The following is a 17,304-nucleotide window of genomic DNA, read 5'->3' as shown; positions in this document are numbered from 1 at the left end:
TCCTCCCAACCAGGACCACCCCATCCAGGTAAACCAACATCTTACCTCCAAGGCTTCCATGGTGATGAAGCTGGCGATGGCAAATCCATCAATTAAATCCTCTTCCTGGGAACTGGATTCCCGCCTCCGCCGCCTCGGAGGTCTGGCATTTCTGCCCGCAGAAGCCTGGCTCTTGGGAAGCAGACCACTTTGGCTTGTATTCTCTTTGCCAGGACTGGCTTCCCTTTCGGAGGTTGAGGAGGGGCTTTGGTGAAGTCTATCCCTGCCGTTGGGGTCTCTGCGCCTCACCCGATCCCTTTGGGATCGGGATTTCCTGCTTTGTCTGATCTTGCCATCCATTTCCAAAGCCAGCCGAGTTTAAGACCCCAAAACACACAATTCAGTCTTATTGGGATTTTTTTGTAGGATCCAGCAGCCTCTTTCTCTGGCTCGGAGCTGCTTTTTTCTTCTGGCTCATGAAATCCAAAGGAACCAAAAGGGCAGCCAAAGGAGGAGAGAGCCCAGAAAGCTAATCCAGCAGCCCTGGAAAAGAGAGCCAGGGGCGATCCAAGCTAAGGCAGGAGAAAGCCACCCAGGGGGCAATCCACATCCAGAGGCAGGCAAAAACCCAAAGATAAATCCACAGTGACCTTGACAAACGGCGCCCCTCTTTGGGGGGGGGGGAGAGAGGAAAAAGAAGACCAGAAAGAGGAGAAAAACGGGGAGGGGGGCAAAAAAAAAAGACGGGGGAAAAAAAAAAGGACACCAGCCCCGCTGCGATGAATCTCAAGTTCGGGTCTGGAGAAAGAGGGAAAAAAGGGGGGCGGCGGGATGGGAGAGAAGGCAGGCAGAGCCAAGCTTCGCCCCCCTCCCCAAATCCAAAGCAGAGCTCCCCGGAGGCACAGGAGCCGGGGCAGATCACCCCTCCCGCTCGGCCAAAGACCCCCAAAAATCAATCAATCCACCGCAGATCCAGCAGGGCGAATCCAGACGAGCAGCAGCAGCAGCGGCGGCGGCGGCGGGGCTGCACTAAACCGAAGCCCCCCCCCTCCTTTTTTTCTCTTCCCCCCCCCCTTCCTTCCTCCCTTCCGCGCCCCGCCCCGGGTTCGAATCCGGGGGCGCCCCGAGTAGGCGAGGGCGCCAAAGAGGGGCGCCGGCCGCTTCGCCGAGGCTGGCGCTGCAACTTTGTTGCGAGGCCAAGCGCGCGTCAGGAAGGAAAGAAGGAAGGGAGGAAAGGAGGAAAGGAAGGCGGAAGGAAAGGAGGAACGAAGGCTGAAAGAAAAGGGGAAGGGGGAAAGGAATGAGAAAGGAAAGGAAAGGAAAGGAGGAAGGAAGGAAGGAAGGAGGAAAGGAAAGGAAAGAAAGGAAATGAAGAAGGGAGGGAGGAAAGAAGGAAGGGAGGAAATGAAGAAGGGAGGGAGGAAAGATGGAAGGAAGGAAGGAAGGAAGGAAGGAAGGGATGAAGGAAGGAAGGAAAGGATGAAGGAAGGAAGGAAAGGAGGAAGGAAGGAAGGAAGGAAGGAAGGAAGGAAGGAAGGAAGGAAGGAAGGAAGGAAGGAAGGAAGGAGGAGAGGAAAGGAAAGGCTCCTCTCTTGCAGCAAGACCAGCAGCAGCAGAGCCGAAGACAGAGCCTTCCTCCTCCTCCTCCTCGGGGGCTGCGGGCGAGCGGCTGGGCCCGCCGGCCCGCTCGGCCCCTGCCCAACTTTGCCCCCGCCTCGCCCGGCCCGGCGGGCTCCCCTCGCCCGCCCCCCGCCCGGCAGGAGCAGCCGCCGCCTGCGCCCCTCAGCCGCCCGTTGCCCGCCCGCCCGCCTCCCTCCCGCCCTCCCTCGCCCGCGCGCGCGCCGCCCACCCCGGCTCGGGGCGCGCCTCAGGAGGGGCCGCGCCGGTTGCGCCTCCTCATGCCGCCGCCGCCGCCGCCGCTTCTGCTGCTCCCGCTGCCGTCGCCGCTGCCCAGCCCTGCGCTCGGCCGCCCCCCGGTCGCCCTCCTCCTCCTCCTCGCTGGCTCGCTCGGGGCTTTAGCACCGCCCGGCCGGCTGCGCATGAGCAGGGCCGGCCAGCTGCGCGTCACTCGCTCGCCGCAGCTCCCGACCGCCCGCCCTCCCCGCGCGCGCTCCCGCCCGCCCTCCCCGCGCGCCTTCCCCAACCACCTGGCGCGCGCGCGTGCTCTCTCTCTCTCTCTCGCGCGCGCGCGCGCGCTCGCGCTCGCTATCTCGCGCTCGCTCTCCCCCCCCTCCCCCTTTTCCGAGTGCCTCGCGCGCGCCTCCGCCGCCGCGTGACTGGCTGGCTGGCAGGCGTCGGTCCCGCCCCCTCCTCCCCAATTGGAGGGGCTGTGGGGGGGGAGGAAAGGAGAGAGGCGACCACCCGCCTCGAAGGGTCTCTCTCTCTCTCTCTCTCTCTCTCTCTCTCTCTCTCTCTCTCTCTCTCTCTCTCTCTCTCTCACACACACACACACACACACACACACACATCTTTTTCTTTCTTGTCTATCACTCTTTCTGTCTCTCACACATCTTTCTCTCTCTGCCTCTCTCTCTCATATCTTTCTCTCATATCTTTCTCTCTGCCTCATATCTTTCTCTCATATCTTTATCTCTCTGCCTCTCTCATATCTTTCTCATATCTTTCTCTCATAACTTTCTCTCATATCTTTCTCTCTCTCTCTCTCTCTCTCTCTCTCTCTCTGCCTCTCTCTCTCTCGCTGCCTCTCTCATATCTTTCTCATATCTATCTCTCTCATATCTTTCTCTTTCTCTCTGCCTCTCATATCTTTCTCATATCTTTCTCTTTCTCTCTCTCTCTACCTCTCTCATATCTTTCTATCTCTCTCATATCTTTCTCTCTCATATCTTTCTCTCTCTGATATCTTTCTCTTTCTCTCTGCCTCTCATATCTTTCTCTTTCTCTCTCTCTCTCTACCTCTCTCATATCTTTCTGTCTTTCTCATATCTTTCTCTCATATCTTTCTTTCTCTCATATCTTTCTCATATCTCTCTCTCATCTCTTTCTCTTTCTGTCTCTCTCTCCCCCTGCCCCCCCCTCTCTCATATCTTTCTCTTTTTCTCTGGTTTCTTTCTTTTTCTGCTTCTCTCTGTCTCTGTCTCTCTCTCTCTCTCTCTCTCTCTCTCTCTCTCTCTCTTTTTGCCTGAGGGAAAGGCAGAAGCACCATCCCTCCCCTCTTTTTTTTTTTTTTTTTTTAAAAAAAGTCAGCCTGGAGTTTTGGGGAAGGGGCTGGGTGAGAAAGGAAGATCCGGCTTGCATGCCAGTTGGGGCCCCCTCCTCATCAGGTGGCAAACTCCGTGTCAAGGAAGGCTTCCCACGACTGCCCAGGTTAGCCTCCCTGGGTCAGTAGAGCAAACACGACCCTCGTTCTTTTCTTCTCCTGCCTGAATGGACCCATGTTTGGAGCTGGGAAGAGTTGGGGGTCCCTGCCCCCCCTTTCAAAGCAAGATGCTGAGCCCTCTCCAAGCTGTTTGAATGTGAGGACGGGCACCTTGGGGGGACTGAGGGGTGCCCGAGAGGCTGGGGGCGCCCGAGGAATGAGTGGGGAAAGTTGGCTATGGAGGGATCACTTGTGGGGTTGACCCTCGTGGCACCTTGAACTGGTTCACACAATCCCTTAATCTTGGCTTCCGAGTCAACCGAGGTCAGGCTAGGGGCTGAGCTGAAGTGCAACCAACCTCATTGCACTAATATTCCCAGTCAGCACCAGTATTCCCAGTCAGCGTAATACAGCAGCCACTAATGGGTAGTTTTGGAAGTTGTCCTTCAGCACAACTGGAGGGCAAGAAGCTGATACGTAAAGGGGACCTCTGTATTTATTTAATATCCCGCCTTCATTATTTTTATAAATAACTCAAAAGTGGCCAGGTCACAAAAGTAGTGGATGACCCTTGCCACCTTCAGCCACACAGATTGTCTCTGTAGGGCAGGCCCTGAATTAACCAGGGTTTTAACATTTACTGAATAAGCCACCATCGGTTTGGCTGGACGGAGACCGCCAAACTACAGCTCAGTCTGAAATAAACAGACCAATATTTTTTATTCAAGGCAGCAAAACAAATTTGGGAAACTGTAAACCTAAAAGTTTATACTTTTTTAGAAACCCAGCTAGGGCTGTTTTGGAACAAATAAGAAGAGGAAGGAGTATTAGGTATGTTCACCGCCTTGACATAGTTATTAAAATTATTTATTTATGAAATTAATTTGCTGGGCATCTCCTAGAACATAGAACAGAATATCAGAGTTGAAGGGGACCATGGAGTAGTTCAACCCCCTGCTCAAGCAGGAGATCCTTATTTCATATCTGCACGGCTAAATAATAAAAATAAAGTCATAAAAATAATACAGGCAGGGTTTTAAAAAAAACTAAAAAAATAAAGGCCCTAGGATAGAGCACAATTTATGCCCGCTTGAGGCAGGGTATAAATCAGCTTTTAAAAACAATACTTTGATTTCTGTCTGTACAGCCTGGGAAGGTAGGCCAGCTGGGCCATTAAGCTCCTGACGTAGCTCTGCCCCTCAAGCCAGGAGAGACAAATTGGCATTTTGTTCCTTCCTTAACCCCAAATTACAGATGGACGGGTGTCATCTGCATTGGAAGGCATCCTGTAATCAGTCTTGGCTCAATTAAGCAAGAAAGATGGCTGAATGTCTAACCATTTCCTTTGGTAATTGCAGGCTACTCGGAACTTGCCGTTTATCCACGGGTAGGCTTGGCTGGACTCTCAGTGGAGATGGGATTTTTTTTTCTCCCCCCTCCCCTTCTCCTAGTTTCTTCCCTCTTCTGGGACTTTGAAATGTTTGGCCTTGGGAAGGTTTTCAAAAGCAACACAATTCTGGTCTGTAATGGAGGAGATGCAAGGAGGTTAGGGGTCAGTAGGGTTGACGGTTGAAGCATGGGTAGTCTGGAGAAGGGGTTTTTTTCTCTTTCTTTTTCTTCTTCCCTTTTCTTCCTTCCCATTGCCCTTCCTTCTCATTGCCTTTCCTTCCTTCCTTCCTTCCTTCCTTCCTTCCTTCCTTCCTTCCTTCCTTCCTTCCTTCCTTCCCTCCTCTCATTGTCTCTTCCTTCCTTCCCATTCTCCTTCCTTCCCTCACATTCTTCTCCCTCCATTTCCTTCCTTCCTCCTCTCATTGTCCCTTCCTTTCCTCCCTCCCTCTCATTGTCCCTTCCTTCCCTCCCTCCCTCTCATTGTCCCTTCCTTCCTTCCTTCCTTCCTTCCTTCCTTCCTTCCTTCCTTCCTTCCTTCCTTCCTTCCTTCCTCCTTCCCTACCAACCAAGTAACAGAAATTCCTCTCTAACTTAGGACGTTCCTATCTCAGGGGACCAGACGGGGTCTTTATGGACCAAGCCTGCGTGTAGGAGAACAATGTGCTGCAGAATTCCAGAGCAATGAGGTAGGTGCAGTTTGCAGGGGAGAAAAGGAGATTTAAGTATGATGTGATGCCTGGAAGTTTTTCCTCTCGTCTGTAGCATCCCTGGCGTGTCCTTCCAAGCTGCACAACAGAAGTAGCAGGGAGGGGTGTAGAATTTCCCCTGCTCCTTACCCCCTCTAAATCAAGCCTAATGATTTTAAGTAGGGTTGCAACACAGAGGGCAGCATCAATGGGGAGAGGTTAAGCGTTCCTGTTTCTGCCTTTAAAGACCTGTTGTCAACACACACAACGGACCCGAAGGCTTCCGCAAAGCCCTTTCAGTGCGTGCCTTTTGTGACGACTTGAGGTGTGAAGAATAAGAGCATCTTTAGCAAGGTGTGAAATCTGTTTTCCCTGTGCCACTTAAAGCCGTGTCACACATTACATTTTTAAGTGTGCACTTCTGATGCGTCAGGCGTAATGTGCGAGGAAAGAGGGGGCACATTGACAAACAGACGATCTAGAAGTGAGACAGTGTCTTTAGAGGTACTTTACCTTGTTGTGTGCACAATTTTGGGGGCCGAAAGCATATTGTCTTGGAGAATATCTTCCAGATCCTGGGATGATCTGAGCCTGTTTGGAGAGCTTGCAAATCGGATCCATTCTGGAGCGGAAGTGTGCAAAATGTTTAGGCAACAGTGAATTCACCTGCCTGGTTTGCACCTGTAACTAAGCCAAGCAATCACAAAATACAGTTATGAATTCAAGCATTACGGCCAGGGATATGGCTTTCAAGTACAATGCAAGCCTAACCCATTGGGGATTATTTAATAAGCTATGATTAAGCCACAATTTAGCAAGTTACGAGAACCAAGCCTGAGTTTTTCTATAGACTTCATTTTCACTGGCCCAAAACCTGGTTGCAAATTACATTTTTTGTTGTTGACTTAACTGTTTCACAGTATCATTTTGTGTTTGTAGACAGAAAACTTATGTTACTAATTGTTTAAAACCTTGAGTGGCCTGTAAATAACACTGGAATGTTTACATATTCTTAAGTATCTTTTTTTCCCCTTCTTATTCAGCTTGCTTCCTTGCACAGCAAATTGTAGATTTAAAATTTATGAACATCCCAGATTTTCTCACAGTTTTAATAAGAAGCTCTGGAACGCTTTTCTTCCTCTTAAATAAGTTGCAAAAAGAAAAAAAAATTGGGAAGGCAGTATAAAAATTTGTGCCTACAGACTCTGGAAAGGAACTCATTTTAAATCCTTGCCTTGGTTTTAAGCATATGTCAACTTGGTAGAACCACCTTGGATTCATTTAAGCCAAGGATTGCTTACTCAAAGTTGATTAAATTTGCTCCATATTAAATCATTTCATAGTTTACATAGCTCGGGGCCTAAGTCCCCATAACAGGATCAGCCAAAACCAAGCAGACATATTAGGGTTTATGGGAGACAAACCAGCCATTGTAGTTGGTTTGGCTTTGACTGATGGGATATATAACTTAGCGCAGGCTGGAAAGTCACTTAATTAGGTCTTATTGGATAAACCATGATTAAGCAAGCCACCGTAAAGTACGACGCAAAGATAATGTGTTGAATGCATAGTGCATGTCTGCCTCCTTTTAGCTTAGATGTAAGCTACAGAGAATCACGTTGCTTTAGCTGTGTTTATTTGCGATACACGATAAGCCTTTGACAATAATCTGATGTGAACAAATACAGCTTTATTTATTTATTTATGAGACTTATATACTGCTTTAAGTGCAAGCACTCTCTAAGCAGTGTACACCAGTAAGCAATGTATATATATATATTTACATTGCCCCCAACAATTTGGGTCCTCATTTTACCTACCTCGGAAGGATGGAAGGCTGAATCAACCTTGAGCCGGTGAGATTTGAACCGCTGACCTGCTGAACACAGTCAGCTAAAGTGGCCTGCAGTACTGCACCCTAACTGCTGCGCCACCTCAGCTTGCCCTCAATTTACAACAATCGTTTAGTAACCATTCAAAGTTACAGTGGCATTGAAAAAAAAAATTATGACCGTTTTTCACACTTACCATCGTTGCAGCATCCCCGTGGTCACGTGATCAAAATATGGAAGCTGGGCAACTGGCATGTACTCACGACTGTTGCAGTGTCCCGGGGTCATGTGACCCCCTTTTTGCGACCTTCTGCAAAATCAACGGGGAAGCCACATTGACTTAACACCCGTGTTATTCACCTAACACCTGCAACGATTCACTTCACCACTGTGGCATGAAAGGTCGTGAAATGGGGCAAAAGCCATTTAACGACCGTCTCACAGAGCAACAGAACATGTTACGACCTTCCTTGCCACCGTTAAGAGATTTTACTGCAGTAGTTAAGTTAGTAAAATGGTTGTTAGATGAATCTGGCTTGCCCGTGGACATTGCTTATCAGAAGGTCACAAAAGGGGATCACGTGACCCCGGGCCACTGCAACCGTCATAAATACAAACCGATGGCCAAGCGTCCGAATTTTGATCACGTGACCCTGGGGATGCTGCCGCGGTCGTAACGGTGAAAAACAATCATAACTCCCTTTTTCAGCGCTGTTGTAACTTCAGACATTCACTAAACCAACGGCTGTAAGTCGAGAACTACCTGTAGTGAGGCTAATAATAATAATAATAATAATAATAATAATAATAAGAAGAAGAAGAAGAAGAAGAAGAAGAAGAAGAAGAAGTTGGAAGGGAGGTCATCTAGTCCAACCCCCTGCTCAGGCAGGAAACCCTATACCATTTCGGACAAATGGCTGTCCAGTCATCTATATCTAATATATAGATCTGCAGATTGCCCAGCCTTGTTCTAAACCGTGAAATGTGGTTTACTAACTGCAGCGGCTGGCATAAGCCAACATGCTAAGGTACAAGCAAGAGACGATGAGTTTGCCATGCTTTGCATAAAAAAAAAAAAAAAACCATCTCAGAAATACCATTGATGCTAATGTCAATATTAGTAGGATAATGTAACAGTGAAATTCAAATAGAGGGAACTTACCCTGAAGCCATGATTTAAAAAGCTTAAGGGCTAGAAAAGCAGACATAATTTTTTTTCTTGAAATACTTGCACTTTGAAATTAATGCCTTTATCCATATTCCTTCCTCTGCTAAACATGGGCTCTTAAAATACTGTGTGTGTGTGCATCTTTTCCTCCGCCCCCCCCCTTCCTAAAGTAACTCCCTAGAGCTCTATAAAGCAGACGCCGTAAAACTCGGCATTTGATGTGCATTAATTTCTCTGCTCTATTAGTGAAAGCTGTTTTTGGAATCTTTTTTTTTTCTTTCCTAGGAAAGAGGGGGAAAAAAAATAAATGGATTTAGAAGACGGATTTCTAGCAGCAAGCAATTATCCGGCAAGTATCAAGTGGAATCTGAGCGGAGGGCGAAAATAACATCCTAAATGGTCAGGACTCTTACATGATAAAATGGTACCAACACCTTTCTCTGGGTATTCTTAAAGATTTCTTTTCTCTGAATTGCTGTAAGTGCTACAGGTTCTCAAATACTCAAAACTCCCCCCCCCCCTTCCATGTTCTCAACTGGCTGATTAAAACAGGCTTGGAGGTAATGCATGTGTAGCTTATGAGCGAAAGAGTGTTGAGTAGCCTTTGTGAAGAGGGATAGTTGTTGTGTCTCCTAAGGGTTTGGCAGTCTGCCTTCTCAAGCTCATAATGTTGCAGAATGCAAGGGACCTTGAGGATTATCTAACCCAGGATAGTTCAACCTTGGTGACTTTGAGAAGTGTGGACTTCAATTTGCAGGATTTCCCAGCCAGCGTGTTTCTACCTTAACGCTACCAAGGTTTAAAAACACGGTTCTAGAACCCCCAATCTCAATTAGAGTTGGATAGGGAATTCTGGGAGTTGAAGTCCAATTAAAGAGAAACACTGTTCCAGAGCTCCCAACCTCAACCAGGGTTGGATGGGGAATTCTGGGAGTTGAAGTCCAATTAAAGAGAAACACTGTTGTAGAGCTCCCAACCTCAACCAGGGTTGGATGGGGAATTCTGGGAGTTGAAGTCCAATTAAAGAGAAACACTGTTCTAGAGCTCTCAACCTCAACCAGGGTTGGATGGGGAATTCTGGGAGTTGAAGTCCAATTAAAGAGAAACACTGTTCTAGAGCTCCCAACCTCAATCAGGGTTGGATGGGGAATTCTGGGAGTTGAAGTTGGTAGCAAACCTAAAGCTACCAAGGTTGAGAAACACTGATCTAGAACTTCAATTCCAATCAGGGTTGGATGGGGAATTCTGGGAGTTGAAGTCCAATTAACTTAAAGAGAAACACTGTTCTAGACTTTTCAATCTCGGTTGTGGCTGGAAGGGGAATTCTGGGAGTTGAAGTCCACCTATCTTAAGGTTGCCCAGGTTGACAAATGCTGATAGATAAAAGGCAAAAAGAGATATCCACAGACCTGAGAGGGATTTAAGACACCTCTTTTCCCATCTGAAAATGCATTCTAAAAAAGTGGACTTGCCTACCTGCTTTAAAATCCAGATTTTGACATCCAGGTGATGTCCAGCACCAAGCCATTCTCCCAGATTGAGGAATTGACAAGAATAACCTTTCTTGCCACAGCTGTTAAGTAAATCACTGCAGTTGTTAAGTTAGCAACACAGTTGTTAAGAGAATCTGGTTTCCCCACTCACTTTGCTTGTCAGAAGCTGATCACATGACCCCCAAGCTGCTGCAACTCAGTTGCCAAGCATCTGAATTTTGACCACATGACCATATGATCACATGACCGTTGCAATGCCGCAAGGGTTGTAAGTGTGAAAAACAAATCATCCATCCCTTTTTTTCAGTGGCCATTGTAACTTTAAACATTCACAACATGGACTGTTTCTAAGTCAAGGACTATCTCTATACTGCAATATTTTGTTGCAAGTCTCATTCGTCTCAAATTATGATCCTGGCTGGGTTCACTCCTTGCAGTAAACCAAGGCTGGTTGAATCAGCCACACTTGTCTGTGTTTGCATGTCCTGTTCACTCACAAAACAGGTTTTATGGTGCTTCACACAACATGCTCAACTCAAACAAAATCACCCTTTTTACAGCTGAACGCTAGACCCAAAATCCATATTTATTTTCAGCTAGGAGGATAAACATCTTCCTTGGTCACCAATAAATTGCATAAATGCTCCATTCCTGTCCTTAACAGCTTGGAAACTGCTTTGATTTGACTTCTCCCTTTCTTCTTTCAGTTAAGATTTTTTTTTTTTACTTGCTGAAAGGTGTGAAAGGGGGAGAAAAAAAACAAGTCCTCATAATTAGTTCAAAAATGCAGAATGTACTGAATTCAGAAGTGTCAAAACTGCTTTTCTTTAAAAAAAAAAGTGTGGTGCATGAGCTCTATTTAACAAGTACTTATTTTGAAAGAGAAATATTACAACTTTCCACTTTTCTTTTTTAACACTCCCTTGATCAAAATGCAAGGAAAGTACTCACTCCGCTCATCTACGATTATAGTGGTACAGGCAATTTGATTTATCTAAAAGAAGAAGCATATTGATGGAGGGGGGATGAAAGTAGAGCAAAACAGTCCTTTTTTTTGAAGCGGAATCTGTTGTAGAACTTCTAGAGAATCTTGAAAGCTTTTTCATGTTTGCATTGTACCGTGTTAAAAAAATGTACTTGAGTTGACCTATTACTCTAATCTGAAATACTATTTGCTTAGTTGTAGTTTAATGTGTTCTATAGATTTTTTTTATTCTATTAGATTTTTATTTCATGTTTATTACTTTATAAATAACTCAAGCCAGTGAACATATCTAATAGCCCTTTCCTCCTATTTTCCCCACAACAATAGCCTTGTGAGGGGGTTGAGCAGAGAGAGAAGGGCTGGCCTAAAGTCACCCATCTGGCTTTCACGGCTAAGGCAGGACTAAAACTCCCAGTCTCCTGGTGATTGGTGCACAGTCATCCAGCTGGCTTTCACAGCTAAGGCGGGACTAGAACTCCCAGTCTCCTGGTGATTGGTGCACAGTCACCCAGCTGGCTTTCACGGCTAAGGCGGGACTAGAACTCCCAGTCTCCTGGTGATTGGTGCACAGTCACCCAGCTGGCTTTCACGGCTAAGGAGGGACTAGAACTCCCACTCTCCTGGTGATTGGTGCACAGTCACCCAGCTGGCTTTCACGGCTAAGGCGGGACTAGAACTCCCAGTCTCCTGGTGATTGGTGCACAATCACCCAGCTGGTTTTCACGGCTAAGGTGGGACTAGAACTCCCAATCTCCTGGTGATTGGTGCATAGTCACTCAGCTGGCTTTCACGGCTAAGGCGGGAGTAAAACTCCCAATCTTCTGATGAATGGCCCAAAGACACCCAGCTGGTTTTCATGGGTAAGTGGGATTAGAGCTCACAGTCTTCCGATTATCTTGCCCAATACCTAAACCACTATGCAGACTGGCTCTGTCTAAACCAAACTGGCTCTGGGTCTGGCTATTGAGAATTTTTAAATCCTGATTTACAGTGATTAGGACAGAAATCTAGCTAATAAGGGCTTACTCACTAAATCATAGTTAAAACAAGTCACAAATGAATGACTCTGGATGATACCTAAACCATCCAGACTCATCCTATATACAATCAACACAGCAAGCACAGAAATCAACTTTTTGATTACAAAAATTCGCTAAGCAGGGTTTTGAAATAAAGGAATAGCAGTGAATTATTACAGACAAAATTGGGTATGGTTCACAAAATACTCTTAAATGATGTGTGGTTTAAATGCAATTTTTTTTCTTTTTTAAAAAAAGCCACAATGATTCTACACTCCATTTAAACATAAATTCTGGTTTTTACACCACAGCGGCTTTATGGATGAGCTCAGTTTAAAAAAAAAAAAAAATGCCTCTTTTATATTTCTGCGGGTGACAGCATGGGTAGGATGCCAGCACAAAGACTGATGAAATACCAAGGAATTTTAATATCTTACTATTGATAGTAAGAAATATAGTACAAATAAAGGTTCCAGATTGTGAACAGATTTTCCAGATCAAAGTACTGACAGAGCTCTCATTCGGTTAGCCCTCTGAGTCTTTTCCCTAAACCTGATTTGAACAGCTCTGTTCAGATTAAAAAGCAGAATATGTGCAAATAGTAAAATTTAATGAGCTGGAGACAACCACTTTCTGCATGCCGTGCAGTCTCTACAGAACTGATTCGATGCGGGTTTGTTTATACAAGCAAAATAATCACGTTCTGAAATGCGTTTGAGAAAAACAAATAAGCATAAATCTCTGCCTTCCACACACCCCCTTCTTGGCATCTATGTCTTTTAGCAAGCTTCACTTCTCTGGAAAGATTATAAATTCTGCAGCTGGGGGGTGGGGGGAGAAGGGATTAGGGCTTCGTAAACCCAGTCTCTTATGGAATTACGTAACAACCAAGGGCATCAGTTCTGTTTAGACAAAAACAAGCAAAGAAAATGGAATAAAAGGACACAAGTGGGCATCTTGATGGCATCACTGTCCAACTGCAGGAATGTTAAGGGGTGTGAGAGGACACAGGCTGCTTGCAAATGGCCAACTGAATAACAGAGCTGGAAGGGACCTTGGAGGTCTTCTAGTCCAACCGCTTGCTCCAGCAGGAAACTCTATACCATTCCAGACAAATGGCTGTCCAGTCTTTTCTTAAAAACCTCTAGTGATGGTGCACCCACAACTTTTGAAGGCAAGCTGTTCCACTGGTTAATTGTTCTCACCGTTGGGAAATTCCTCACTTGGGCTGCGGGCGCCCTGTCCCTTTAAGTCAGTGGTCTTCAAACTTGGCCCTTTTGTGACTTGTGGACCAACTCTCAGAATTCCTCAGCCAACATGCCTGGCTATGGAATTCTGGGAGTCGAAATCTTGTAAAGGGCCAAGTTTGAAGACCCCTGCTTTAAGTCCTCTTCCTGGGCAGTCCAGTGTCTAAAGGCTGAGCAGAGACAAAGCTGAGTATGATAGGGTTGGAGTTGCTGTGTTGCTGTGACCGTGAGCAGGAAGGTAGTTTGTGTTTGTGGAATTAAAACAATCTGAAGTAGCCCTGGTTTGCTAGCATTGTGCCAAACTAACCAGCTGTGGTTTAGTACACCATGTTTAGGCAAAATGTGGTTCCATTGGGTTTTCGCTGAGTGCATCGTGCCAACATCTGGGTCTTAGTCGGTAAACCATGTTTAAGCAAACCATGACTTAGAGTGAAACATGAGCCCAGCTGGACAGTGCTGGGTGCAGAGTCCCTAAAGTGTCACTTTCCTCTTTTCACACCTCTCTCTTTTTTTTTTTTTCCCTTGCAACAATCGCCTGCCTCGTCCCCTCCTCTTGACCGCCCTTAAACTGAAAATGATGCCTTTTGTCAGTTACAAAATGTCTACTATTACAGGGAAAGGGTACTTTTCACTAATGGCGGCAACTGTCAGATTGCTTCATGCGGAAAAGAAAACTTGCTTTGCAAAAGAGGAATTAATCCGATCTCTGCGACCAGAGAGGGGTCGATTCTCCAGGAGGCTGCTTGGAGTGTGCATTGGGCAACCTTTGTAGGATACAGACCCCAGGGACCTTGGACAGGTCCCTTCGGTCCGAAGGTGGAGATTGAGATGGTCACTTTTGCATGCTGGGACCTCTGCATTACAAAAAAAGATCTCGAGGCTTTGGAAAAAGTGTCTAGAAGAGCAACTAAGAGGATTAAAGGCCTGTAGACTAAAACAGATGAAGAACGGCTGCAGGGTTTGGGTATGGCCATTGTAGAGGAAAGACGGACTAGGGCGGACACGAGAGCAGTATTCCAGTATTTGAAAAGTTGCCACAAAGAGAAGGGGGTCAAATTATTCTCCAAAGCACCAGAAGGCAAGGAAAAATGGATAGAAACTAATCAAGGAGAGAAGCAATTTGGAATTAAGGAGAAACTTCCTAACAGCGAGGACAATTAACCGGTGGAACAGCTTGCCTCCAGAAGTTGTGGCCACTCTATCATTGGAGGTTTTTAAGAAGAGGCTAGACAGTCATTTTTCTGAAATGGTATAAGGTCTCCTGTTTCAGCAGAGGGTTGCACTAGAGGACCTCCAAGATCCCCTCTGAGTTCTATTATGAACCTGAATCATATAAAAACCTAGCATTTCAGGATGGGAAAAAAATATCCACCAGCTTGTCTTTCCTTTTCCAATGAATCTTGACATCCCTGCTCAGCAAGAAATGTCACCCGTGAAGTGAAGGATCAGGTTTAGAGCAGAGGTCCCCAACCTTTTGGGCACCAGGGACCGGTTCCGTGGAGAGAGGTTTTTCCGCAGACCGGATGGTGCGTGGTTTTGTGTACTGCCTGCATCCCACGGATGGGGCTTTGCTTGTTTGTGCACCTGGGTTGCTGGCATGCCGTGACCCAGTACTGGTCCACGGACTGGGGGTTGGGAACCCCCTGTCCTAGACCAGAGGTCCCCGACCTTTTAGGCACCAGAGACCGGTTTCCGTGGAGAGAGGTTTTTCCGCAGACCGGACGGTGCGTGGTTTTGTGTGCTGCCTGCATCCCACGGATGGGGCTTTGCTTGTTTGTGCGGACCGGTTGCTGGCGTGCCGTGGCCCGGTACTGCTCCACAGACCGGAGGTTGAGGAACCTTAGTTTAGCGGATCCTTCAGGTTGTTTCTGATCCATGTAACTTTGGATGTGTTCAAGAGAGAGTAAAAGACCTCTACGGATAACCAAGTGCTCTTACAGTCAACTTCAAAATAGACAACAGCCACACGCTACATCGGGGAATTGCCACGAACAAAGGGCAGCGATGTCTCTGAAGCCAAGCTCATCTTTACTTCAGTTGAGGCCCCGCAAGAGGACATGAGGTCCAGAGCCAGGACTATTTGTGAAGCAGCTGCCTGAAAGTTGTCTTAGATCAGTGGTTCTCAACCTTTTTAATGCCGTGACCCCCCAACCGGTCGTAAGTCGAGGACTACTCCACCGGTCGTAAGTCGAGGACTACTCAACTGGTGCAGCACCGTTTGCAGAATGGGACTTTTGGTGGGCTCAGCAGGGCAGAGACAGCCTGGACAATTCCTATTGGCTTTTGAAAGCCAATAGAATTAGACTCCATTCAAGAGAGTCTATTGGATGGGCTTTCAAAAGCCAATAGAATAAAAGGGAGTAGCACAGCTAAGGAAAAGGGGAAAATAAATGGCGGACTGCGTTGTTTGGCGACCTCCGTGAAATGGTCGTTCGACCCCAAACGGGGTCCCGATCCATAGGTTGAGAATCACTGTCTTAGATGCTTCAGAGAAGTACCAACCAAGGAGAATATTTGTAGCTCGAGGTTGAAGAAATGAGGGGTCCTTAGTGCTCTCTGAGCTGGGTGGTTTTCTTGCAGACGTTTCGTGATCCAGCTCAGCACTGACAATGTTATCTGGTTCGGGTCATGGAACATCTGCAGAGCACCAAAGGTCCTTGGAGCCCCAGCTGGAAGCGACCCAAAGAAAACAGTTGGAGAGTCAGCATCCAAGTATGGCTGTGTCTCCCTTATTTCAAATCTTATTTCAAATCCTGGCAGCCTGTGTTCAGTTTTACTGGCTCTGTAGAGGATAAGGATCAGCTTCTCAAGAGCTGAGCTGCTACTGAAACAGGAAGTGCCTTTCGACAGTTGCTGGGCCCACATCCAGTTCCCGTTTGAAGGATCTGCCTCTCTAGGCCCTAAGCTTGAGAAATCCTCTTAGTACAACCCCCTACTTATATATTGTAAGTCCTCGACTTACAACTTCAATTGAGCCTGAAGGTGACGGTGGACATTAAGCACGTTGTCTCCATCCCTGATTTGAATAACTGTTTTTGCAGTGGCCATCATCGTTGCTAAGTGGATGCTTTAATCCTTAAATGAACCCATTTGTCCTTGGCTTACGACCTACTGGGTTGTGAAGCAAATGCTACGGTCACTAAACAAACCCCATTTTAACCAGTGGGCATCTTTTTCAAATAGTCTGCAAGTGACCAGTCATAAATTGGAGACTTGATGTCAGCTGCATTCCCTTCTTCTTGCTGTTCCTTTCATCGGTTGCGTATTTCTTACGCCTCATCTTGGTTTTGTGCCATGCCGCGGACCTCAAAAGAGAATAAGGAGAAGTGTGTTAAGATTTTGGATGTGGGTTTCAAAAGCAGATCGAGGATTTAATTTACACCTCCCTGCAGTTAGAGATTTTTAACCTTTGCCTAAATAGTCCCTGACTTACAGCAGCTCATTGCAAAAACAGACATAGATAGACAGGGCAGCTCAAGGGGGTGGGATAACCCACCCACCCGAAGTACAGGTAGGCCTCCACTTACAACAGTTCATTTAGTGACCGTTTGAAGTTGCAACGGCATTGAAAAAAGTAACTTAGGACCGTTTTCCCACACTTATGACCGTTGCAGCATCCCCGTGGTCATGTGATCAAACTTCAGAGGCTTGGGAACTGACTCCCATTTACGACAGTTGCTGTGTCCCGGGGTCACGTGATCCCCTTCTGTGGCCTTCCTGCAAGCAAAGTCAACGGGGAAGCCAGTTCCACTTAACAACCGTGTTACTGATTTAACAACTGCTGTGATTCATTTAACAAGTGTGGCAAGAAAGGTCGTAAAATGGGGCAGAATTCACTTAACAACGGTTTTGCTTAGCAACGGAAATTTGGGGCTCAATGGAGGTCATAAGCCGAGGACTACCTGTCCTCTGGGAAGGGCAGGCACAAAACTCTCCTGGGATACATGAGTTGTATGTATTTTTGTTTTTTTTTTAAGTTGTGCAGCTGGTAGGGAAATGACTTTGGCAGGCGCGTTCTCCCACCTTCGTGGCATCTTTATGAATATTCCCGATCTCTGCAAAAAAAAAAGAAAAAAGAAATAAACTGTCCTTTCTCTTCTTCGGAGGGCAACTGCAGAGCCTTGATTGTTTTTCCTTAATTATAGCCTCTCTTTTGCAAACTTCAAAAGCACTCCCCGGCAGTATTG

At 46.6% G+C, this 17,304-nt stretch overlaps 1 protein-coding gene and 1 long non-coding RNA gene across 8 annotated transcripts in view; one reads left to right on the top strand and one right to left on the bottom strand.

Annotated features, from left to right (window-relative positions):
* FBRSL1 (fibrosin like 1) overlaps window positions 1-1,017 on the bottom strand; it is a 456,102-nt gene extending 455,085 nt beyond the window's left edge. For 5 of the 7 annotated variants that reach the window (XM_039332294.1, XM_039332296.1, XM_039332300.1 and 2 more), the window contains exon 1: window positions 46-1,017. In XM_039332294.1, the coding sequence (XP_039188228.1) occupies window positions 46-339 (294 nt within the window). In that variant the 5' untranslated portion in view covers window positions 340-1,017. The remainder of the gene's footprint in view (window positions 1-45) is intronic. The other 2 variants (XM_039332297.1, XM_039332298.1) reach the window with 1 other exon arrangement.
* A 2,200-nt stretch (window positions 1,018-3,217) lies between these two features.
* LOC120303166 lies at window positions 3,218-8,722 on the top strand. Its single transcript, XR_005555365.1, has 3 exons — window positions 3,218-3,306; window positions 5,283-5,373; window positions 8,659-8,722. It is a non-coding gene; the product is annotated as an uncharacterized LOC120303166 (long non-coding RNA).
* The last annotated feature ends 8,582 nt before the right edge of the window (window positions 8,723-17,304 follow it).

This window comes from Crotalus tigris, unplaced genomic scaffold (assembly GCF_016545835.1).
Source record: "Crotalus tigris isolate CLP2741 ecotype Arizona unplaced genomic scaffold, ASM1654583v1 scf7180000024461.2689607, whole genome shotgun sequence".
NCBI classification, from domain to species: domain Eukaryota; kingdom Metazoa; phylum Chordata; class Lepidosauria; order Squamata; family Viperidae; genus Crotalus; species Crotalus tigris.
The sequence above is the reverse complement of the archived record's forward strand: the minus strand, read 5'-3'. Positions and strand labels throughout refer to the sequence as shown.